The 26,603-nt window shown below is 28.2% G+C and overlaps 3 protein-coding genes across 4 annotated transcripts; 2 read left to right on the plus strand and 1 right to left on the minus strand.

Moving 5' to 3' along the window:
- Nucleotides 1–253: 253 nt before the first annotated feature.
- On the plus strand, nt 254–10,676 carry LOC114182155 (protein NRT1/ PTR FAMILY 5.8). The gene is made up of 5 exons (XM_028068939.1): nt 254–397; nt 5,851–6,527; nt 7,007–7,224; nt 8,908–9,422; nt 9,723–10,676. Exons 2-5 carry the CDS (start codon nt 6,473–6,475, stop codon nt 10,555–10,557), a joined length of 1,623 nt encoding a protein of 540 aa, XP_027924740.1. The 5' UTR covers nt 254–397; nt 5,851–6,472; the 3' UTR covers nt 10,558–10,676.
- Nucleotides 10,677–12,938: 2,262 nt separating this feature from the next.
- On the plus strand, nt 12,939–16,204 carry LOC114180908 (GDSL esterase/lipase At3g27950-like). Its single transcript, XM_028067203.1, has 5 exons — nt 12,939–13,197; nt 14,150–14,350; nt 14,488–14,660; nt 14,925–15,195; nt 15,942–16,204. The coding sequence occupies exons 1-5, from the start codon at nt 12,939–12,941 to the stop codon at nt 16,202–16,204; spliced, it is 1,167 nt and encodes a 388-aa protein (XP_027923004.1).
- Nucleotides 16,205–23,721: 7,517 nt separating this feature from the next.
- On the minus strand, nt 23,722–25,173 carry LOC114181253. Of its 2 annotated transcripts, none has more exons than XM_028067657.1 (2): nt 24,794–25,173; nt 23,722–24,472 (listed from the first exon to the last, which is right to left on the minus strand). In XM_028067657.1, exons 1-2 carry the CDS (start codon nt 24,897–24,899, stop codon nt 24,180–24,182), a joined length of 399 nt encoding a protein of 132 aa, XP_027923458.1. In that variant the 5' UTR covers nt 24,900–25,173; the 3' UTR covers nt 23,722–24,179. The 2 variants fall into 2 exon arrangements, with proteins under 2 accessions (XP_027923458.1, XP_027923459.1); XM_028067658.1 differs by having other exon boundaries at nt 23,722–24,391; nt 24,794–25,170.
- Between the last annotated feature and the right edge of the window lie 1,430 nt (nt 25,174–26,603).

Here is a 26,603-nt window from a genome sequence, read left to right on the forward strand (position 1 = left end):
CATCGCATGCTGAACTTTTATGGAGATAAACCAAAACATTTCATTTCATTTTTTCTTTCTATAAAGAAAAAAATTAGGTGGTGACAAGAATTACTATATTTTTGTCGAATTATTCTGGTATGGTTCACCATTAATTAAGCAGCAAAAAAGGAAAATTGAAGTTAGAAGAGGTTGAATCAGATCTCTGAATCAGCTTCTGCATTGCATTCCACAGAGATATATACTTTAGGATTGGTTCCCAAGAAATTTTCTGTTGAATATCAATCACAGAATTTTTGAATTTGAAGATGAATCTTTGTGCTTGTGCAGAAACCAGAGAACTACGAGGCTGCAAAGATCTTTTTGATTTCTTCTGGGGATTCAAAAGGGAGAGCATTCTTCCAAGTACTCTCTAGAGGTAACAGTTAATCTCTTCATTTTTAACAAACACTCATCATTGTCGTTTACCTGTTTGTAATTAGGCAGCAGTTAATGTTTTCACATGTAAGATATTCACTACGTACCCCAAATGAAAACCATTTAAAATAGTGTGAGAAAACTGCAAAATGTGTAATAATTTGACATGTAGAAAGTTAATTGGGTTACTTTTGATCAAGGATTTATGGAAAGATGGAAGGAACATTGAGACACCTAGGCCAAAACCTGAGTGTTCAATGCTGGGATCACTCACACAAAATGGAATCAACTCAGATATTCTGACCCCTTTTTGATTCTTTCAAAAATAGCCCAATTTGGAAGAGATAGCCAAATTAAAGACCTCCTAATTGTCCCTTTTGGTGGAGATTAAAGTTGGTGCTGCTAGAACACCACCACCTTTTTGAACATCTATTGATGACACCCTTCACAATTATTTGATAAAAAAATCCTAAGGGGGCATCACTTTCTGTCCCAAAAGCTTTTCCATTACATGCTTGTTCCATGCATCCTAGTCTGCTTTGTCAGAAAAGATAGCAATGCACTGCTCTCATTGCTCTTTGTGCAGAGATACATGGCTCTGTCTATGGCTTTCATGTTGCCTAAGCAATTTCATTCACTCACGACACAGTGTTTGCATTGTTCAAATCTTCAAACAACGTCCAATGACATCAACACTATGTGTGTTTCCTTTTCCGAATGTTTTTTTCTCTGTGGACAACACTGCTCTTAGGGATTAGATTAGATTAGATCTACCAGAGAAATAAAGCATTTGTTTGTGCATGCAGCATAAACTTGGAAAAATAGTTTGGACTATGCAGCTTTTTCTTTTGTTTTTCCAACACACCTTTTGCTTTATGGAAAAGAAAATTAGTAATGGACCAGTTGCGTAATATATGTTAATTAGTTGCATTTTTCCCTTGTGATTGAGTTCAGCCAGGACCATGAGTGATAACAAAGATATTATAGAATTTTCATCGACACAGAATCAAAAAACATACACAGTGCAGATTTTTGTCTCTGTACACAAAAGTTTGGTCTGAAAAAACTAACAAAACGAGTCTCACAGTTTAAAAATTACTGGATGATTAGGTCATTCAGTATATATTTGCATACATTTTCACAAACACTTACCAGAAAAACAAATGAATATTTGTGAAAGAGATTATCTGAATCATCAATACTCACTAGTCTTGATATATTAGGTAACAAAACAATTTAAACTTGTGCACTTTTGAGACATGAATCCTATCCATTACCAACCTCAAGGAACATTCCTTGGCACATTCATAAGATACACTTCTGATTTCCTTAAAAATATTCTAAAATATGTGTGTAGTGCAGAAAGATCACAAGCAAAGGGAAACTCAGGTGTGGTTTCTTGAATTCTATAGTTGCAGAGGTATATGGTTTGGTGTAATGTTCACAATTTGCAACCTTAATTTCATCAATAAATTAAAACTTTGATGCATAAAGTGACATGTCTGTATGCTAAGAATGAGACTCATCATTGGACAAGAAAAAGAAATGACATTTTTTTTTCTCTTTTTACCTTCAATTTGCTGAAGAGAAAAATGGGTTAGCGCACTCATGCCAACATAGTGTTCCTTTCCTAGGTGTCAACTAAGAAATTTATGCTTAAATAACAGTAGCAGTCACATGGTGCCATGGTCAAATAAATTTTGGTTTCTACTTTTTGAGTAAAAATTCTATCTTATAACTTTTTTATTTTAATTTATATATAATCTAAATTTATTTGAACCAGAAAATTATTATTATTTATTTATTTATTTATTTTTCTCTTTAATATATTTATGAAAAAGTATATCTAAATACACCCATATACCTTATATTGTTGTCAGTAAAATAAATTTATTAACTTTGGTTAATCATATATAATTTATTTCATATATAGATATATATTTGATCTCTTTTTGCTTTAGAAATTATTATAAATTTGTCGTATCCAACTCTAAGTGTCTGAGTTGATTACCTCACCCTAAGTTTATGGAAAAAATATATAAGTTTTGATTTTTATACAACATGTCCTATGAAAGATGTCCTATGAAAGGGATATATAATAAGCATTAAATATGGCTAGTTCTAAGAAAATATTTAATTGAAACTTGTAAAAATATCTAAGTCTTCAAAAGGCAAAAACCTCGTTAGAATGTTAAAGAAAAATCCCAATGCAACATAATTTTAATTAGCAAGCAATAATTCTAACATGAAGTTATTAAAAGCTCCAAAGAGCACTAAAATACCCTTAGCATCTATTTTTTTAGCTTCTTTTTACTAGTTTAATTAAGTTAAATCAATTTTAAAATTTTGTGATTTTTTTTTTCTTTTCACTTTGGAGCAAACCTCAAACGAGTTTGATAGCTAAGAAATTAAAGAGAAACTGTGATTTGTAAGAATTATTAGTTATTAAGTTTGAGAATCCCTCAAGTAATAAACTTTGGTTAGAAATATTGTGAGTACTATAGAATAATCTAAATTCTGAGTTCCCAAATCCATAAGCATATTCATTGAAGTATGATGAATTTGGCATAACAAGATGGATAGCGACTTGAAGATTGTGGTTCAAATCAATTAGTAATCTTTCAACTTGTGAAGACAATGACGTGCTAAAAGAAACCCTACTTTACCTTTAATGAAAATTCGTTTCGTATATGAGTTTCATAGAATTGATCTTTGAAAAGGAAAAAACGGAGAGAACAAAATTTTGATTTTCAATGGTTATTCTCCAATTTCATAGTTTTTTAAAAGTTTCAGTTACTAACTCACGAAAACTTCAACTTTGATCTTTTTACTTCAAAATATTCCCATCTCATTGCCCTTTTAATCTTATAATCCTTTTCACTTTTAGAAAAAAAAGATTGTAATTAATTTTTTATTTTATTTTTTGAAAAACTGAAATAATAATTTGCAAACCAAACATTTTATGATGACACGATGAGAAGATGTAAAAAACAGAAACCCACTACAGTTTCGTATGATAATTAAACAAAGTGGTGTCCATCTCACTCAAGCACCAACGTTAGAGATAGATGCATGACGATGTTATATCTTCTCTCTGATTAACCTATTTTTTTTAATAAAAAAAAGTGATATTATAAAACATTTATTGTTAAAAAAATACTGTTTCTCCTTCTATATTGTAAAAATTTCAAAATAAAATACTATAAGTTATGAGTGCTTTAATAATTTAAGAAGATAATAAATATAAAATAGAGACACGGGAATATAGCAGATAATTATTCTCTATTTAAAAGGTCAAATATTATTTAGATTTATTTCATATCAATCTTGTTAATATTAATACTGAAAGTGGTCATATGTGCTTTATATAAAGGTGCATGTGTTTGGTAACTGGTGAATATTGTATGTGCATATGTGGTAACATTTTTTTAACCGAAAATAGGGTAGTTAATACATAATTAAGAACTTTATGGTTCAATCACTTCTAATTACATAACGTTATATATATATATATATAACATATTAAATGAAGGTTGGTGGGAATGTTTTTTTTTATATTATGATATATGAATAAATAAACTTGTATATATATATATATATTATGAATTATTATATGATGTATAAAAGTGTGAATATAAGTAATATTGGACTCTTTATGGAAACTGGTTTTCCTTTTAAATTATTACAATAATTTTAATTTATTTAATATCTTATTTTAAAATTTATGTGATTATAATTTTTTTATTAATTGACACATTAAAGAGAAAAATATGTATTTCTTGAGATTAGACTTTTTATAATATCACTTTGTTTACTTTTAATATTTATTTTTGTACAAAATCATTTAATAAATATTTGAAGAAGTACCCGAGACAAATTTAATATTCATTCCATATTGAAAATGAAAATTGAGTATAAATTTTTATTTTAAAAATAGAGATGTGTATATATACATAGTTTGATTTATTAGTTGTTATGGTGTTAAAATTGTGCTATGTATATGTTTTTTAATCTAAATTTATATAAATTTCTTTTAAATAATATCAAAATCAATAGGTTCCAAATAAGACTATATTAGACATAATAAATTTTGACATCTTAGCTATATATTAACATTCCAAAATTCATTAGTCATTTACCATAATGAAAATTTATTAAAAAATAATAAAATAAAATAAAACAAATCATGAGAGGCTATATCAAATTGATGATGATAAAAATTATACTTCATAAAATATAGATAAATTATACTCATTATTAAAAAAAATCTAAATAAATACTTTGAAATAAAACGTTAAACCACTTATATGATTCCTTATGAATAAAAACAAAATTAGCTAACTTATTATTAGGACAATGATTTTCTCATGAAAAACATGAAAAATTTTAAACTATATATATTTATAACAATACAAGTACCGACATACATTATTTTTCTCTAAAACTCTAAAAAACCAATTATTGATCCAAAAAACTATGATAAACTAAAATAGAATCTCAAAATAAATAAGTTAGATGAGTAAATATTTTATTAATATGACGTGTTTAACTGTAAAAATATGATTATCATTTAATAGTTTTAGGAAGTGAAGTGTTGTTTCTATAATTTTAATACAATTGAGCTGGTATTTCAAAATTTTAAAAATGACTTCATAAATAATGAGTTTAATGAACAATTCCTTCAATCAATGGAAATTCACTATTGGTGATACCATAAGGAAAACGAAATTAATGGTTGGATTTGGAAATGCAATTTACTTCATAATAAAAATGAAAATAGAAAAAGATAAAGGGAATTTTGATGGCACAAAAAGTAGGCACACACCACTTAGGAATCTCTCTCTTTTTTTTAATATAAGCTTGATGATGATTGAGATATGCATTTTTACACGGAATATAATATATGCTTTCATAACATTGCCATTTCTCTAACATTCCTTGATTATGCATACTTGTTCAAGTGATGTAATTGGAGCAAATGTAAAGAAAATGGGGTAGGCCAAACATTGATTAGATTAAAAACTAAAGAAGAATTTAAATGTTCTTTCACGTATCTGTTCATTCAAAAAAATTATGTTTTTATAAGAAAATATTTAACTAAAAATTATATTTATAAACCCCTTTTAATAAAGTTGACAGCTTGGCTCATTCCTCAAAAAAAAAAAAATCAGATCCAAATAAAAATGAATTTTTTTTCTAAGCAAATGTTGTCTTATATTTAGCAAACAAGTTAAATCTATATATCATCAGTTGCTAGTTTCCATGCCTACATTATAACTTGTAAGCAATTAGAATACTTGAAAAATTATGAGAGTGTTTGACAATGACAATGCCAAAGAAATTACTCAGGTTAAATATAGCTCATTTTCCACGTGGAATAGTTGTGTCTTGAATTATGACAGCATCGTAGGTTGTTACTTATATTATAATTATAACATATAATAATATTCACAGTTCTCAGGGTTTGGTTACGTGGATGAGGAAGAGTAGTTTCGGACGTGTTGAAGCATGCAGCAGTCACGTGTCGGAGAGGTGAAGAGAGTGTGTGTGGAACAATCCACCCAATGTTAAGCACGATTAGTTCACACCCTTTAATGCAAATCGTAACGCCCTATGCTCACAACAGAAAAAGTCTTTAGCTTTTTGCATTTATCTGCTGTGTGTAAGACCGTTAATAAATAACCAGCTACATGGAACCAGGCAACAAACAAAGAGTAACGTTTTGATGTGGCATGTGTTTTGGTTTGGCATGCTATAGGTGCAGCTGCAAAGTGAAAAGCCTAGTGTCCCATTACAAGGAGCTAAAGACAACAATGATCCATCTCCATCTGCTATATATATATATATATATATATGTATATAATATGTGTGATAGAATGTCCAAAAGAGTTTAAAGCTGTGTTGTGGTGGGGGGTTGAGCTCAGTGCACAGTGATTTGTGACTGAAAGTGCCAAAACATGTTCATCAGGAAGCAGAACCCACTTTGCTTTGTGATTCTCTTGTTGCCCTCTTAGATTGGTGAAGTTCAGAGTTCTGGTTTGGTTGGTTAGTGCATTATTTGGTGTATATCTTTCTCATGGCGGGTGGACAGAGACAGCAGAGGCTCAATAAGTCATGCATTCTTCTCATAGGTAAGCTTTTTTTAGTCCATTTTGGAGTTTTCAACCGTCTTATTGCACTTGAATTTGCTTAGGATAGTTGCTGTTGAGAATCATGGTTGGATGAGAAGAGGGAAGTATCATAAATAATCCCAATGATGACTTTTTTGTCTCTAGTTCTAAACAAATGTGTGTTTTTCACCATCTTTTGAGAATAACTTACTGAGATGGATCTTTAAAGGGATTGGTTTGTGTTGTGATTCTTGTCTTGGGATACTATATTCACCCAAAATATATTTTCTGAGTATGTGAAAAAGGAAAACGTCCCTTGAAAACTGAGAAGCACAGATTGTATTCTAGCATTTTATAAAATATCAGAGAAAAGACAGAGTCAAGAATCTAACAAATATTACAAGTCTAGTGTTCTTCTTGCCCTTTCTGACTTTCTATTAGGCCAAGTTTATTTGGGGTTAAAGCTTAACTTTGACATGTTTGTTGGTGCACTTTGGCAGCCATTGCAGGAATAGAGAGGTTTGCATTCAAAGGGGTGGCATCTAATCTGGTGACATACCTAACTGATGTTGTGAAGTTGAGTAACTCATCTGCAGCAAAGATGGTTAACAGTTGGGTAGGCTTTACTTCCATAATGCCATTGCTGGTGGCACCCATTGCCGACGCATATTGTCACAAATATTCCACCATAATGGTCTCATCTTTTCTGTATTTTGTGGTGAGTCACCCTCCACAAATTTGCTTTCACCCATTCTTTCACATTTTTATGTATTTTTGTAGCAGGACAAAACTTAAATGCAATCATCTAGGTGCTTTTATTACTTGTTTTCTAGTTACAGTTGAACTTTCTCTTCAAAAATTTCCACAAAATAAGTCACTAAGGTGCAATTTCAATTTTGAGTAGAGAACAGTATGAAAAAAACAAATCTAAAGACATGCATATAACTTTTGTCCTTAGTTATATATTGGAGCTTTACCATAGCTCTTGATTCTTCTGGCTCCTAACTTTATTGGCCACTTCTGAATTTAAATATGAAACATGTATGTGGCTGGTAATTTAGCTGACCTACTTTGTGTAACATATGATTAGGATATCCATTGAGTCTGTAAATTGGAGTCCGAGTCATATGCACTCTTCTCACATAAGGATATTTCAGTTTTTTTTGGACCAATTAGAGAGTTTTACTACCTTTGAAATCTGATTCTCTTCACCCCACCAAAATATCTGATCCAAACTTTGATTAAAAAAGAAAACTGATGAAAAGAGTTTCATTGGTGAGGAAGAACATGTGATACTTCATCATATTAAAGAACTGGTATTTTCTTCTGCATCAGTAGAACAAATTTCACACCAGACATAAATTATCAAACACTAGAAATTTCTGATGGAATATTCCAAGCATAGCTAGGGGTAAATGCCTTTACTTGAACACTATTTTATAGCTCTGCAAGCTGCAGCAAGCAATCTTAGGTTCTGAATTTGATATGTTTAGCCTCATGTCATAGATAAATATCCATTTATAGTAATTCACACAAATAGTACACGTGGAAAATCTTGTTTTTGTGTGCATCCACTACTGGGAAATAGTAATGTTCATGTCACCTTCACTGTAGTAACTCAAAATTGATACAGTATGTTCTTATTTAGAAGCTTATCATGATTTATGTCCTGTATCGACTAGGACAAGATCTCAATAATTGAAATAGTTACTACCTCGTTTCTGTTCTAATTCTTATCTGTTGAGTTAGAAGGATATCACACAGATTAAGGAACAGGAGTATTATTGTCATCATTTATAATAAAATAATTTTTAACTTCCTAACATGACATAACATAAGGGCATGATTAAAAAACAGTAATTAATATTAGTGGAATGGATAAATGCAAATAAAGTTTTATTTCAAAGTGGACTTTGAAATGGAAATCAATGGCATGCAACTTCATGGAAGTAACTCAAGTGAAGTTGTCACCAAATATACAGTGCACAAGTAACACAAAGCAACGATAATTATATTATTATAAATTTTTTGTCTTACTTTAACTTTAGAAAAAAGCATACCACTACTCTTTTTTTCAAGTTATTAAAATAAGAATTATAGCACCACTAGCTAAAAGGCGATCATTATTGAAACAAATCCCTCGGTGAAATAACCTAAAGTTATTTACCAGTTATAGTGTCATGCAGAATTGATTTGATATCTTGAATTCATATCAATAGGGTAATTTATTCATCAGAAAACATAAGTAAGACCAATGTACACAGTGATTTTTGAAGTGCTTGACAAATTTCCATATTATTAGTATGTGGTTTTGTTACATTATGAACATGTACAGTGACATGGCAGCATTTTGTGGATGCTTCTGCTAGTAACTATATTTTGTTCTGTGTTCTTTTCTTAGGGACTTGTAGCATTAACAACAACAGCATTAGCAAGGTCATGGCATCACAGAAACAGAACAATGTCTTCTTCATTTCTCTCTCTGTCTCTCTACTTAATTTCATTAGGCCAAGGTGGATATAACCCATCTCTGCAAGCCTTTGGAGCAGATCAACTTGGTGAAGAGGAAGAATTGCCTTGTAGCAAAGATGATAAAAGTTACAACAAAAAGACCCTATTCTTCCAGTGGTGGTATTTTGGTGTTTGCAGTGGAAGCCTTCTGGGTGTCACAGTCATGTCCTACATCCAAGACACTTTTGGATGGGTGCTAGGATTTGCCATCCCTGCTATTTCAATGATCATGTCCATTTTGATTTTCTCTGGTGGAAGCCCTATATATCTATATAAACAGCATGAGGTCCTTGAAGCTAAGAAGCCCCTCATGAACATTTTTCAAACCATAAAAGCTTCTGCATTGAGATGTTTCCATTGTGAAATTACCCTACCAAATGACAATTCTGAAGTGCTGGAGCTAGAGTAAGTTCCACTTTCATAGAAACTCACATTCAGACTTAATTGCACCACTCATTCCTTATTATCACTGAAATTCAATTTTATCTCCCTGTTTTACCATGCAAATGTGGTCATCTACTGTTTTAATGGTACAATTTTGGTTCATCTTTTAACTTGACAGATGTAGCAATGCATGAGAGGTTCTTGTCAGCATTTATACTAAATATTATATAGGAGTAGCAGAAGAACAATTAAGCTTTACATTTACTACCATGACATACTCAATGTACTTAACATGATGAATATTTGTTTTTCTTGTTTTAGGCTTCAAGAGAAACCTCTCTGTCCTGAAAACTTGGAAAGCCTCAAGGATTTGAATAATGATTCTGAAAGTGGCATGTATCTGCTAAAAAATGTGAAGGTTATGGTGAGGCTTTTGCCCATATGGACAATGCTTCTAATGTTTGCAGTGATTTTCCAGCAGCCTGCAACATTTTTCACAAAACAAGGCATGACCATGAAGAGGAACATTGGTGCAGATTTCAAGATCCCACCAGCCACACTCCAAAGTTCTATAACACTGTCCATAATACTACTGATGCCACTGTATGACAAAATATTCATACCAATCACTCAGGTGATTACTAGGCAGGACAAGGGTATAAGTGTGCTGCAAAGGATGGGAATTGGAATGGTTCTCTCAATCATAGCCATGGTTATTGCAGCTCTAGTTGAGACTAGAAGGCTTGAGATTGGAAGGCAAATGAGAAATGCAGGATTGCATTCAGAGACAGTGCCTCTAAGCATTTTCTGGCTGCTGCCACAGTACATTCTTCTTGGCATCTCAGACATTTTCACTGTTGTTGGCATGCAAGAGTTCTTCTATGGTGAAGTTCCCAGGACAATGAGAACAATGGGAATTGCCTTGTACACAAGTGTTTTTGGGGTTGGAAGCTTTGTGAGTGCACTGCTGATTACACTAGTTGAAGTTTACACAAGTTCAAAGGGAATACCAAGCTGGTTCTCTGATGATATGGTGGAAGCACGTTTGGACAGTTACTATTGGCTTCTAGCATGGTTAAGTGCAGCGAGTCTGCTACTGTATGCACTCTTGTGTAAATATTACCTCAAGAAGAGCGATTCAGATAGTGAATATTGAGGGGCTTTTTTTTTTCCTTCTAGGTCTTATATCTTATCTTCCTTTTGAGCAATAGTTTGTTGAACTACGTGACCTCATATTCAATAACAGTAATTATCATCCCTGTGTGTTTCATGTTACCAAGAGTCAAAAAGATAAAAACTTGCTGAAATTTTCAAGTTTTGAATGCGAAAAACAAAAACTATTCAATTTCAACATAACTAATTATTGATGTAAAAAGTAGAAAGTTGAGTACAATATAAGAATGATATCGAGTTCAGATTCTATTCCAGATATCTTTGTATTGTTCTCTAATAAGCATTCAAAGATACACTATATTGATATTTTCAACTCTTTTTTAATATATTTAAAATTTTTAAAATCAGTGGCCATCAATATATTTTGAAGGCACATTAGAAGAACAATATAGAAAAATTCAACAGAGAATCCATATTCAAATAAAAGTTATAAATTCATTGTCTTAAGATATTGCGTTAGAGATGATATCAATTCTAAATCTAGATTTTTTATTGGGTTTTCTTGTGTTGTCGTTTATGGAGCATTAAAAATATATCGATGTTGGTATATTAAATTTTTTGTTAATATATTTTAAAATATTAAAATTTATGTCTATCTATATATTTTGAAGACACAATAAAATATCAGTATAAAAATTTTACTAAAAAAATTCAAATTCCACAATTTCATATATGTTGATTAGACTTATATTTCATTATTATTATATATTGGTATTATATATGATAACTAAAATATCCGATTATTACATCATAACAAATTATAAATTAGCATATATTGGTTAAAATATAAGATCCCATGTAAACTACCAAACCCCTCCAGCACTATATTAGGTTTCTTCTGCATGATTGAAACAACTATAGTGTGGATATGCTTTGAAAGTGAAGAAAAACAATAATAATAATAATAATAATAATAATAATAATAATAATAATAATAATAATAATAATAATAATAATAATAATAATAATAGAAAAAAGATAAGTGGGTGTGGTGAGATATGAACCCCACAATGTCCTAATGTGGATTGTCCAATGTCCATAATGGCCAAAGTTAGGATTCTCAGAATTTTGTCGGTCAAATGTTTCTAAAGATTTGAATAGAATTTAACCTATTCATTAAAAGGAAGGTTCCTTAAGTACACATGCTCCTTTCATCAAGCTTCTTAGTTCATGTTCTTTTTTTGTGGATTCCTTCAAAGCTTCCACAAATAATTATTTAAAGCCTTAAATTTTTATTCTATCAATTTTCTTAGTTACACTCATGCCTCTTTTAATCTTAAAATAAATAAGTATTTTTGTTTTTATCCTTTATCTATGTTTTTAGATCAATACTTATTTATTTTAATACTTTTAATTTAATAAGTCACACATATATCACGTTACCTTATTTCATTAATTTAAAAGTAATATATTCACTAAAATTTAGAGCATTATTATCCATTCAAAATATCATTAAAAATAGATTAATTTCATTATAGAAATAATATTGTTATTTATAAAATATATAAAGAGATTCCTTCTTTTGTTTCCACATTTCAAAATATCAATTTTACCTTTTAAAATATAATTATTTATTAAATCTTTTGAAAATTGACCATTACTTTTACAATTTTTTTTTATAAAATCGTCCGTCTTTGTTCTTCTCTTTTTCTCTATTTATCAACAATTATTCTCTTATCTTTACTTATATATTTCACTTTATATTTAATAAATATAATTTTATTTTATCACCTATTAATATAATATTACTTACTAATATAATTTTATTTTATCACCTACACTTAATATCATATATATTTGAAAAATGCGTACACACAAGTGCGACAACGCCTGTGTATACGCTGGTGTTTATAGTTCAAATCATAAAATATACAAAAATTAATCTCATAATCTATTTTTTTTATTTTAATTTAGTAAAACATAGTTGTTTAAGTGAGCTTTCCCTGTTTCTGATTCACCAACAAAACAAATAACATGAGATACAGAGACTAAAAATATTAATCCACTCCCATTAAATTAATAGTAGAGTTATCCACTCAATTGAATATTTATTAATTATAAAAAAAGTTATTTTGAATGTTCAATTAAACAAAAGTTAAAAAAAAATAAAAAGAAATATTTAGAATTTCAGACAAAAATTTTTTAGTAATAAGATTTGACTAAAAATACCTAAAATTTATGAATTACTTAAAAGTTAATTAAACTTAAAAAAACATATAAAGTAGCAACCTAGCAATGGAACATGCATTTTATGAAAGTAACATACATTTTAAGGATTTGAAACGTGAGAGAAAGAAACTGTTTATATATATGTGAATATATATTCAATAACTTACTTGATTTGTTTTTGGTGTGTGATGAAACATGGGATTGAAGAGAGTGAGTTACTCAGTTTGGTGTTTTGTTTTTGGTTTGGTAGGTTTATTGATGATAGCAGCAAAGGGAGAAGATGATGATGATAAGCACAAAGAATACTCAGCAATTTATAACTTTGGAGACTCAAATTCAGACACAGGAACATTTTCTGCAGCATTTGCAATGGTTTTTCCTCCCAATGGTCAAAACTTTCCTGGAAAAATCCCTACAAGAAACTGTGATGGCCGACTCATCATTGATTTCATCAGTAAGCACAAACCAAATCTTCTATTTTACATTTTTCCTAAAGAATATTCAACAACAAACAACTAAATTTAATGTTAAATGTGTTTTTAGTTCTTCAACATGAAATCGAAATTTGATTATGTTTCAAATTTCGATATAGTTGAGTCTTTAATGGATATGTCTCTAATGAATATAGTTTTCATAACTTAATTTTTTATATATATCAAATAATGTTTTAGGTCGATGTTTGAATCTCTTATATCTTTTGACATGTTACAACTCAATTATCAATTTGGAATGTCATTTAACATATAACAAAATTTAGTGTCATTAAGTTAAAAAAATTACATCTATATTTTAAAGTTTAAGAATCAAAATATATTGAAAATTGTGACATAGATGAATTTTAATTTTACCTTCAAGTTTAAAAACTACACACATGTTAAAACCTTAAATGGTTTAATATACTTTTGGTCCTTCAAGCTTCAGTGAAATTTGGAATTAGTCCCTCATCGAAACTTTTGACCAATTTAGTTCTTCATCTTTATAAATGCGTGAATTTAGTCCTTTTAATCAAATTTTGTTAAGTTTATTTGAAGTTTCAAATGCGTGTTATGATAATATTTGAGTTAACATTTAAACGAAAATTGGTCAAATGATGTAAACAATTCAAATACTATCATGAAATGCACTTGAAACGTCAGATAAACTTAACAAAAACTGGTTAAAAGTACTAAATTCATACATTTCTAAAGATGAAGGACTAAATTTGTCAAAAGTTTTGAAAAGGAATCAATTTCAAATTTCACTGAAACTTGAGAAACCAAAAACATATTTAACCCAATCTTAAATTTTAATAAGCTAGGATGAAACTCAAATCCTAATAATAAACCCATGATTAATTTCATAAAAAAAAAGTTGGTTTCTCTGTTTATCTCTTAATTTATGTTATTTTTTAATGTGTGCATATTTAGGTGAAGAGTTGAAGATGCCATACTTGAGTGCATATTTGGACTCCATTGGGTCAAATTTCAGTTACGGTGCAAACTTTGCAGCTGGTGGTTCATCCATACAAAAGACGGGCTTCAGCCCAATTACTTTTGGGCTTCAAATATCTCAATTCATACAGTTCAAGTCCAGAACAATGGCCCTTTACAATCAAACCTCTCAGAGCAGTTAGTTATCATTCCTCTATTTTTACAAATCTAAATTAGTCCACGATGATTTTAATTTTTTTTTATTTTGTAAGAAAATAATTAATTTTTTTTAATAATATTATTGGTGCATGCATATGATGTGTTTTGCATAATAGGGGTAGATGCACCTTTCAAAAATAGGTTACCCAAGTCCATAAACTTCTCCAATGCCCTATACACCATAGATATTGGTCAGAATGATCTAAGCTATGGTTTTATGAGCTCAGACATAAAATCAATCAGATCAACAATCCCAGATATATTGAACCAATTCTCTCTTGGATTGCAGGTAATGTGTTATTGCACAAAATTTATTACAATCAAATTTAATTAAATATTATAAATATTATATATCAGTTATTTTATTTTATTTTTTTAGTTTGTTAGTATATTTCCTATTACATATAATCTTTTTTTAATCTAAATGATACACATTTTTTTTTATATTGTCTAGTAATTTATAGAGTATAGATTCTCTGCTGAACTTCTTGGTGTTGTTCTCTACTATCCGTTGAGCATTAAAAATACACTGATGTTTAGTTTTTTTCTCCAGCAACTTTTAAATGAAGGGGCGAGGTTCTTTTGGATACATAACACAGGTCCAATTGGATGTTTGTCAAGAAAAAACTCGATGAACAAATTCACATCTGAAGACTTGGATTCTGCTGGATGCAGAAAAAATGAGAATGAGATTGCTCAGGAGTTTAACAAACAACTTAAGGACATTGTGTTTGAGCTAAGAAAAAACTTCACTAATGTCATCTTCACCTATGTTGATGTCTACTCAGCCAAATATGAACTCATAAAAAATGCAAGAAATCAAGGTAAAATACTTTACTTTTTAACTTTAAGATAAAAAGAGTGCACATTGATTTCAATAGAGATAACTTTAAAATGACCAAACTTTTGTATTAAGGTTTAATTAGTAATTTAGTTTAGACTTTTGATTGATTTTGATCTTTATATTTTTTTATTCGATAGAGTTCTTATTTTTGTAAAAGGACTCAATGTGATCTTTTCTGTTAGGAATAATGATATTTTGACTCACTTTTTTTGATTCAATTTTAACCTACCATTTCAATCATCCTTAGATCATCACATCACTAAAAAAATCAAATCAAAATAGATAATTGAAGGATGATTAGAGTGATGGGTTAAAAGTGAGTAAAAAAAGTTGGTCAAAATATCATTATCATTTCCGTTAGATTGACGTTAACATCATTTGAAAATGTCACATGTTAAAATTCAAATTTGTCACATATCAAAATCTAGGTTATTTTCTACTTAAAAGATGACATGTGTTAAAATCAGGGTCATCTCTTACCTTGGAATCTCTCTGATTTTAACACGTGACATCTTTCAAGTAAAAAATGATTTAGATTTTGACAAATAACATACCTAAATTTTGACACATACCACTTTCAAATGTTATTAATGTCAATCTAGCAAAAAAAATCACATTGAGTCTTTTCTTTTACAAAAGTAGGAACTGAATCGAATCATTACTAAAACAAATTAATGACCTAAGTATGACAAATTATTAATTAAACCTTTTAATTGTACGAGGCAGGTTTTGTTAATGCAAAGAAATTCTGCTGTGGCACTAACAGTGTAATCTATATTGATTGTGGAAGAAAGAAGATGAAAAATGGAGAAGAAGAATACTACAAATGTAAACATCCATGGAAGTACCTTAGTTGGGATGGTGTGCACTATTCTGAAGCAGCAAATAAATGGTTTTCTACTCTCATTTTGAATGGCACTTTCTCTGATCCACCACTTCCTATAGGGATGCTTGCTTCTCAACTTCAAAAACAGATATTGGGGTTTTAGAAGTAACCAATTAATGCAAAAAAGAAAATGCTATTCCTTTTTTTCTTATTGTTACTCCTTTATCATTTCTACTTTTCTTACTAATAATGGAAATTAAGAAAAAGATATTAGTGTTGTATGGTGAATTAAGTACCAAACTCTTAGATGGAAATATCTAGTCTTTGTTTTGAACGAAATGATAAAAAAAAAATTATTATGAATTTTTACTATTGTTCTATTTTTTGTATTATTAAAATATATTTATACATACCGATTTGATATTTTGAAATATATTATAATGTATTAAAATGAGTGTATTTTAAAAATACAACACACAAATAATATAAAAACACAGAAATTTAAATTCTAGAAAACGAGGAAAAATAAAGAAAAAATTAGGTAAAAAGTAAAATTATTTATATTAAGAAAAAGAGCGTAGGGAAAAAATAGGAAGTAGGTAGAAAATTAGACAATTATAATTGATTTAAAAGAATAATTGAACAAATCAAAAGTATCACATTAAACTTTTTATACATAAATTAGTTTTTTTAATTAAATTTTTTTTAATTCGATTATTAACAAGAACTCACACAAGACACACATGATAATAAAATGTAAAAAATATGACTATCATCATATATTTTATTATAAAATAATTATAAAAACCTATCATTAAATATATAAAATATTTAATATAATTTCTAAACTAAATTGTAAATAATATATAAATATAAATATCATTTTAAATTTTTTATACAAATATATAAATATAATTTTAAAACATATATAAAATATAAAATAAGAAAAGTTTGGGTGAGTTATGACTTCCCTCTTTCATAACCATGATCCCTCTCGCTTGACGGAAATAAATAAAATTAAACACCATGCATAAATAACTTTAAAAAAAAAGCATTAAACATGAAAATTGGAAGATATCAATTAATTTTTATGTTGAATTTAATAGTTACTATATATTATCGTAAACAAAATTAAGCAGTTAATTAATATAATAGTCGTTGATTTATTGTAATGTTTAAAACCTTTACTATATACATACACTATAGATTGTAAATATACGATAATGAAAATCCATAATCAATACATATATTTTTTAACGTATGATACATATTAAATACTTGGTTAAAAATGTAAGAAAATTGAAATATTATTATTATTATTATTATCTTTTTTATCAAAACAAGTCCATTTTTTTTTTAAATTTGGGCCATCAATTTTTGGACTAGGTTGGGTCACATTATTAACGTTAGCTTTTATTGACCTGAAACAATGTATATTAATTTAAAACTACTGGTGAATGAAAATATTCCCAAAATATTGCAAATATTCACAAAATACAATTTTCTTTAGTTGATATTGTGATATTTTGTATGTTGAATGTTTAATTAATTTACTTACGCTAATAATATTACTTAAATTTAATTTCTCTCAGATTTAAAGTTTTAAATATTTATATATTATATGAATTTTCAATTTTAAATACTTTACATCGTTTAGATCATAAAGACGACGACACAAATTTATTTCTATTATTTTCTTCACAATTAAAAAAAATCTCTTTACTTTATTTTTATCTAATCAAATAAAGCGTTTATCATCATTACCCGTGAAAACATTTGCCATTCTTCTTAATTTACTTTATTTATACATTTTACTTAAATTCAACAAATCAATTCATGAAACTTAATTCATTGTATTACAATTATTTAAAGAAAAATGAAAAAAAAATGGTCTATTTAACTTTAATGCTTCATCTAAAATCCTTTTTTTTAAAGAATACAATCAATCTAAATCACAAAAATATCAAAATACATCAAATCGAACCCACCATTATTATATTTATGTATGCATATCTATCAAATTCAAAACCAAATTTAATATTTTAAATTATTTATGATTCTTCAAATTTGTGAATGCAACCTTGTAAACAACCTTAAAACTAAAACCTTTTGTACCAACAAACAAATGTTAGCTAAGAATGATGTGTTGTTTAATGAATATGGGTGCTCAACAACTCAGCCATGTGCACATGAAGAAATAATGGGACATGCATGTTTAAAAGATGATGTAACAACTCAAACAAATGCACATGAAGAAATAATTTGATGTGTTGCATAAAAAATCTGAGCAACAACTTCAAAAAGGAAAGTTAAGATTCATCACATACGTGGGGAATGTAATAAATATCTGTTAGGAAAAAAGTGAGTGAGATTTTCTCCAAAATAGAAAAACAAAAATCTATTATCCAATATAATTTCTATTTTTATAAGCTAAAATCATTAAATTTTTTTCTACATCGTAAACATATGAACTACGAGTCTTCGAATCTTGATGTCACATTTTCTGCTGGATTCTTTTTATCGGTTTTTTGTTGATATTAAAAATGTACTATAATGATATATTAATTTTTTTAATATATTTTAAAATATTAAATTAGTTTTTATCAATATATTTTAAAAATTCAACCGATGATCTAAATTCATTATATTTATATGTTTTCTTTTACCCATGTTGTTGAACATTGATTTATAATTTATGTTTCTTTCAAATATTATCACCTACTTTTAATTTAAAATATTTAAATTCATTATTCAAAATAATGTTGAAAGTTTCGATTAGAGATAAAATCAATTTAGAATATATAAGTGGGGGCAAAACTCACGTTACAACCAAATCCCATCAATCAAATCGCTTTTTCGAAAAATACGAGACATTTAAGTCATCTATTCCTTGATAAGAAAAATAAAAAACGTGAATGGTGATTGGATTGATGATCAAATAGAATCTTGGGTCTCGAACACTGATTCGATTGATGATAAAGAAAAAGAATTCTTGGTTCAGTTTTCTACCTTAACAATAGAAAAAAGAATCGATCAAATTCTATTGAGTCTTACTCATAATGATCTTTTATCAAAGAATAACTTTGTTAGTTTTGTGAGGTTGAGTTAGTTTAAAATTCACTTCTCAATATGATATGAAAGTAATTGGTTAGAGTCTATCCCAACAAAATTTGATGTTTATTGATTCTATTTTTCCACTCACTATCAGATCATCCCTTATGTTCGTTTAAGTTGATTTGCTGTTTGGAACAATTAAGAGCGACGAACAACTATGTATCACATTCGTTTCAACATCTTCAATATATTTTTGAGAGAGGGAGAGCGCAAATCTACAAGATATGCTTCTCATTCCATCTCGTCAATGTAGAGGAGATTGGTGGGAATAAACTGGATTTTACACAAAGTGATGCATTTATGTTCATACTTCAACCATACACTAATTACGCAACTGATGCATTAATTAAGATGGGTTCCTCATTCATTCAGTGACGATGAGAGTTAATTTTAATTTTTTAGGTAGACATATATATATATATATATATATATATATATATATATATATATATTAATGTCTAGTCCCACATTCAATATGAATATATCTTAAGACGAGGAGGTGTGTTAAAGTTTTACATCAATTAAAAATAAGAGTAATTTAGAATAATATGCAAGTGAATGCAAACGTGATCTTATAAACCAATTTGATGAGAAGATTAGGTTAGACTTGAAATTATTTTTACCAATTAAACTAGGGTTAAATATATTCTTGGTCTCTTAACTTTGAGTGAAAATTGGAATTAGTCTTTCTTCGAAACTTTGACCCAATTTAGTCCTTCAACTCTAGATCTGCGTGAATTTAGTCATTTTAATCAAATTTTGTTAAGTTTATTTGACATTTCATGATAGTTTTTAGCTAACGTTGAAATGAAAATGTGTCAAACTGTATAAATAATTCAAATGATAAAATGTGTTTGAAATATTAAATAAATTTAATAAAATTTGGTTAAAAAGACTAAATCTACATTATTACGTTAAAGAACTAAATTAGACCAAAATTTCAAAAAGCGATAAATTTCGATTTTTACTTAAAAGTTAAAAGATGAAAAACAAATTTAATCCATTAAATTAAAATAATAACCTTAAGAGGGAGGAGGTGGTGTTACATATAAATAAATAAAAAATTGAGTACAAAAGTGAAGTCATGAGAAGGTCAAATAGAGTTGGTGACATCATTGCAATCATATATGCTTGTACGTTTTTTTTCTTCTTAAAAACAGTTTTAGTCAATAATCTTTTATTTAAATATTTAACAAATATTTTACATTAATTTAATATATATTTAAAGATAATAAAAATTAAATTAGCACATCTAAATTAAAAATATAATTATTTTATTCAGACAAAGTATTTAAAAAATACAGAATTCATGCTTAAAAAATTAATTAAATATCAAATTTCTTGAAATTATAAAATTCCTCATTACGCCGTTGTAACAGTAAAAACACACACATACACACAAATCACGAGCATATTATTATTTAGAATGATTGTTTATTTTAATTTTATGAACTATGTTGCAATGCCCTATGAATTTAAGTAATTTTTGTAATAAAAAATAATATTAAAGTTACTAAAATAAGTGCTTATTTTAATTTATAGTGGGTATTTCACCCTTGTCTATAAAGTAAAGTAATCAATATTTGAACTACAAAATAGTAACATATTAATTCTCATCCCTAACCTAACACTCAAATCACTCAAATCACCCGAGTGTCCAAAACATTTCATTAAAAAAAAGGAAATGAGAAAAATATCTTGACATAAGAAAAAGTTAAAGTAACTTTGCCGACACTTAAAATCACTTTAATATTTGCAACAACCTAAAAAATTTAAATCTCAATTATGAAACAATCAATCATGTGTAACTTTATCTTCTCCATATGAAGTCAAACTTTGATTGTTTTACTTTCTTTTCTTCGATTCCTTCTGCCTCCATCAAGCAGCTAATTATTAATTAACAACAATCATTCTACATACTCAATTTTTTTTCAAAAAGGTAACTAATATTTTTTATTTTTTATCATTTTATTTTACACAAAAAAAAACCTACTAAAAATTTGTGCACATGTGATAAGTGGTGGATCTTGACTAAAAATTTTGAAGGATAAAAAATATATTTAGAATTTATATATTTAATCATTGTTACTAATATAATAAAGTATATATAATTTAGTATATATATTTTTTAGAAAAATGATAATTTTGAAGTAGTATCTAATATGAAATTCATTTTAAATAAAATTTTTTAATTTCATCTTTTTCACTCACGGAATATTCTTATATTTGAGAATGTTTTTCTGAAATAAATTTAAAAAGATTAATATGAAACTTTTTCACATGTAATTATTTGAATTTTAAGAAATGACTATAATTCAACAATAAGATATTTAGTATTATGCTTGAAAGTATGTGAAGAAGTAGGTATGTATTGTTTTCATCTTTACTTATATCTTCCCTTTTATTACTTTTAAAAAATGAATCTATTATTTGATTCCTCATCAATATACTTTTTTTTTAAATGATTCAAGATTAAGAAATAATTTATCAAAATCTAATCAAGAATTGAGAGATGTAATTACTAAAAGAAAAATATATGATAAGTAAATTACAATTAAAAAATGGTTATGAAGAAACATATACATAATTTTTCTTTCTATATTTGTAAAAAAAAATAAATATACAAAAAAACCCATGAGATAGAAAAAAAATACTAAATATTAAATTAATATTTGACTATCAAAAGACAAAAAAAGAGTTACTTTTTTACCTTAAAAAGTAGAAGAAAACTAATGAGAAATGAGAGCACAAGGAATAAATTTGTGTCTAATTATCTTTTTCTTTTTTCAGAAACAAAAGAAAACATACAAGAGAGGAAGATAAATACAATATGTCAAAAACTTAAAAGACAATGAGAGAAAATAAAAATATATCTCAATAATTTTTTTTATTCTTTATTGTATTTAATTATTTATTAACATTCAATATTATATTTTATAAAAGATATAAAATTTTATCTAATTTAATTTTCTCTCAAAATAATATATTTTACTATACTTTAAAAAATTTAAAAATTTTGTGGGGCCATAACACACTACAAGTTAACTATGATCCACCTTGTTGTGGTGTAATTTAATATCGAGTATACTCTCTATCTGAATCCTACATTACTTTTTTAAATACATAAATTATGATTATTAATGATTTTCAGTTATTTTAGTATTTTGCATATCAGTTTGTGTTGTTTGAAGTGCAAGAGTATAATTAAATGAAATTAAAAAAACACTTTGACTAGAAAGATTATACAAAAGATGAAATTAATTTATATATAAATGAAAATTAATTCATGTGTATTAATCAAATTTAGAAAAGAAAAATATGAAAGAATTTTAATAAATTAATTTCAATTAATAAAAATATAATTTTTTCTCATATATTCTTAGGAAGTCATCCATTATATTAAATTGACATTGATATTATTTGAAAATGTCACATGTCAAAATCTAAGTATGCACGTGTCAAAATCTAGGTTATTTTTTACCTTGAAACTCTTCCAATCTTGACATGTGACACCTTCAAAATAGAAAATGACCCATATCTTGGTATGAGACAAACATAAATTTTGACATGTGACACTTCCAAATGTTGTTAACATCAACTTAACATAAGGGACCACATTGAATCTTTTTTTATTAGTCTTTTCCAAAAAAAAAAATAGGGACTTAATTGAGTAAAGAAATATATAGGGATCAAAATGAATCAAATGTCTAGATATAAAGATCAAATTACTAATTAAGCTTTTATGAATAAATGTATCACGTCCTCAACAATGAGATTAAATAGTTTATGATGTCACAAATGACATTGTAGAGTAGATTAAAATTGAGCATCAACACACACAATTGCGTGAATGTTTTATTTTAATTGACTCTGCAAAATATTGTTTGCCACAAATACTTTAATGCTATTGGTTGTCAAGGACATCATACATTCATTCCTAAAATGTGAGGATAAGATTGGTATAAAATTTATGAGAGAAACTTATATTCTTACAAGATCAAGATGTACTACTAGGATCGTCGTGTTCACTCGCTAACTTTTGACTACACTTTTTTTTGACAGACTAAGATATTATAAGCTTGAACAACCAAAATGTAACTTCCTTTCTTCTCTCCTTAGGTTAAGGTCTTCCAAGTCTTTTAGCCGAAGTACTTGTGACACTTAAATACCCAAATTAACGACATAAAAAACATTAAATATAATAATTAATAAATTAACACTCATATCTCACAAATAAATCTTTTTTATATTATTTTCGTGTACCCTTATTTGTATGGGTCTAAATTGGGTAAATCTTACCTAGTTATTTATTAGTTAGTTATCTCTATCTCCATTTAGTGTAATTGAACCAACTTATGTGGTCATACTCAAATGATATTGGCTACATGATAACATCGAGATGACATCATTTGATGATGACATCTTCTAGGTTTTATATCGTACATAAACCCCTACACTTAGACCTGAGGTGTTTAATTAGAGAATTGCTTATTTTGCAAAAAGAAATTCCTTTCTTTAATTGCCACGTTGGGCCATGTTTTTGCTATGAACTAAATGCAATTGAAATTTCAAGACTAACATAATTAACCCATAATAATAATAATAATTAAATATATATACCTCCCTCTGCATTCTGCTCTGCATTCTGCAGAATGCAGACAGTTTTTTCTGATACAAAATCAAGCTGGTTGAAAGCCTGAGACACACTATTCATGGATCTCTAAAACCAATACATGAATGACTCGCTAAACATTCCAAGATCACGATGAAACACGACACAAAGCTACGCATACAAAGTTTTGGTGGTCACATCGACTTGGTGAACGCGGTTGCTACATATAAATATATTATATATATACACGAACGGATCATTGAGTTGGCTGATTCAAAGAAGTGGAGAACCACCATGTGTTCTGCACAAACCCCCCTTTATTCATGATTGAAGCAAAAGCCACACCAACACACAGGTATTGGCTTTTTCTGTGAAGAGAAGAAAAACACCGACACAACAATCATCATCATCATCAGGCACGGCGGCACATGTAGTAATATGGAGCACACCTTGCCCAGTTCAGCAACTTCCAACAATGTCCCTTTTTCTTGTTGTTGCTGTTGTTTTTGTTCGATTTCTTCGAAGAATGACCAAACTCTGATTCATTTCTGTTCAGCATCTCCCACATCACTTGAATGTCCTCATACTCACATGCCCTCACATCATGCCTTAGTTTCAGCAACCCTGAAAATTTGTTTCCCACACATTCATCTAGTTTAGCTTTTTCTGTCAACTCTAATTTCACTTCAACCATGTTTCCCCTATCTTACAAAATAAGGCACAAAAAAGAAAAAAAATGCTTAATCAAAATCTTTAACATCAACAATCTTTACAAAATCATATATTAATACTACCCTCAAACTTCATTCCATCCTTAACTTTCAAATTTTTAATTTCAAATTTTTGTTTGTGTGAACTTGCTCAGGTCTAATTTCTGAGATTTATATTTATTTCCAGAAAACACATTTTACCCTAAATTTATTAATCAACAAAGACAATTGCTCTTATACATCATACCCGATTGGAAATAGAAAAAAAAGAGACATTGATGAAAAGAAATTAAATTAAATTATCAGAGAAGTTTACCATTTTTGCGAAATCCGAAACGCGTGGCGACACTGAACCAAACCCGTCGAAGGGGGTACATCATGTTCCGCCACCAATTCACCCGCCGAGAAACCTTCATCTCCATATCTTCACAATGCTATATAATTCAAGAAAAATTGAAAGAAATAAAAATGAAAAGATTGTGAATTCCTTCACCCTTTTAAATGAAAAGGACGAAGAAGGTGAATTCAGAATCGAAAGGGTTGCATTTGACAGAGAGATGAAGAAAATTAACGAAACACGGAATGTGTTAAAACAGAGAGGAACAAAACACTAACTGAGAATTTCGAGGTGGTGTTTTTGGTTCCTCGGCGAAAGGGAGGACAACGAAGGTTGTGAGGAACCGAACGCGGTTTGTTGTGTTCATAAAGTGGTGTTTTCAACCAACTGTTGCAACCGACAGTGCCATCGTGGGTTTGCCACGTGGCGAACCTGCAACCGTTGCTGAGCTGTGAAGTGTTTCGTTAGGATTGCGACATTTGTGTGTGTGTGGAGAGCACCTATTGGTGGTTGTTTCCTTTGCTTCGTACAGCCATGTGACGATATTATTCCTACTGGGCCCCACCCAAGATTTTTTTTACTAATAATGAAGCATACGCATATTAATAATAAGCAATGAGATTATAAAGAAATTAACTTCGGAAATACAAATTTGATAAAATTTTTATTTTTATATTTACTTATTAACTATGAAATAATTTCAGAATTTTTTTTACGATACGGAAGAATATTATTTTGAATCTGTTAAGTGGGGTGAACGTTGATGGGCCCAGCACCTGAGATTTTTATTCTTTGATTTTGGGCCCAACGGATGAATGAACCAATCAGCAAAACCAAACATTTTCTATCCGTTACAAAATGTTTCTTCCAAATAGGTTCAAACAAAATGAGTGGAGAAAAAGCAAGTTTCAAAATTAACATGAGCATCTTTTTTGAAAGGTTTATTTTCTGTTTTTCAAATATTTTCTTTTTTTAACATGTTTATATATTTAATTTAAATGCATGTTTGAAAGTTTTACTGATAAAAATTAAGTATGTTAGCAATTAACATTTATTAAGAAAATTGTATGTTTAAGGAAGAATGGAATGTTCAATATAAATGGATGGAAGGAGGAGATAGATAATAAAATGCGCAATAGGTACTGAATATAATAAATAAATGTAAATTAATTGAAACTAAGATAATAGTAGTTTTATGATAAAAGTTCTTTTATAAATATGTACATGTGACATTTCGTTTTTGTATACTTTGAGATGAGATATTTTAAATACGCTAATTAACAAATTTTCTTTTATATAAGTAAGTTACTTCGAGTAAGTTTGGATAACTGTTTTGGTAAACAACTATAAAAAGTAAACATTTATTTATAAATAAAAATATCCCGGGTATAATTTTAATTTTATTAAAGAAAATAGGTTGAATATGTTTTTTGTCCCTGAATTTTTAGTGAAATTTAGAATTAGTTCCTCTTCAAAATTTTCAACCAATTTAATCCTTTATCTTTAAAAATACGTGAATTTAGTCATTTTAACCAAATTTTGTTAAGTTTATCTGACGTTTTAAGCGCATTTCTTGATAGTATTCGAATTGTTTACACCGTTTGACACATTTTCACTTTAATGTTAACTCAAATATTATCATAAAATGTGTTTAAAATGTCAAATAAACTTAACAAAATTTGGTAAGAAAGACTAAATCCACGCATTTCTAAAGATGAAGGACTAAATTAGTATAAAGTTTTAAAGAAGGACTGATTCCAAAATTCACTAAAATTTGAGGGACCAAAAA

The sequence above is a fragment of the Vigna unguiculata genome, chromosome 4 (assembly GCF_004118075.2).
Source record: "Vigna unguiculata cultivar IT97K-499-35 chromosome 4, ASM411807v1, whole genome shotgun sequence".
Classification (NCBI taxonomy): Eukaryota; Viridiplantae; Streptophyta; class Magnoliopsida; order Fabales; family Fabaceae; genus Vigna; species Vigna unguiculata.

Coding starts and splice junctions, on each gene's coding strand:
- LOC114182155 (XM_028068939.1), top strand. CDS start 6,473: ATGGCGGGTGGACAGAGACAGCAGAGGCTCAATAAGTCATGCATTCTT. Junction 6,528..7,006: donor GTCATGCATTCTTCTCATAG/GTAAGCTTTTTT, acceptor GCACTTTGGCAG/CCATTGCAGGAATAGAGAGG. Junction 9,423..9,722: donor TCTGAAGTGCTGGAGCTAGA/GTAAGTTCCACT, acceptor TTCTTGTTTTAG/GCTTCAAGAGAAACCTCTCT.
- LOC114180908 (XM_028067203.1), top strand. CDS start 12,939: ATGGGATTGAAGAGAGTGAGTTACTCAGTTTGGTGTTTTGTTTTTGGT. Junction 14,351..14,487: donor CAATCAAACCTCTCAGAGCA/GTTAGTTATCAT, acceptor TTTGCATAATAG/GGGTAGATGCACCTTTCAAA. Junction 15,196..15,941: donor AAAAAATGCAAGAAATCAAG/GTAAAATACTTT, acceptor TGTACGAGGCAG/GTTTTGTTAATGCAAAGAAA.
- LOC114181253 (XM_028067657.1), bottom strand. CDS start 24,899: ATGGAGATGAAGGTTTCTCGGCGGGTGAATTGGTGGCGGAACATGATG. Junction 24,473..24,793: donor TTTCGGATTTCGCAAAAATG/GTAAACTTCTCT, acceptor TTATTTTGTAAG/ATAGGGGAAACATGGTTGAA.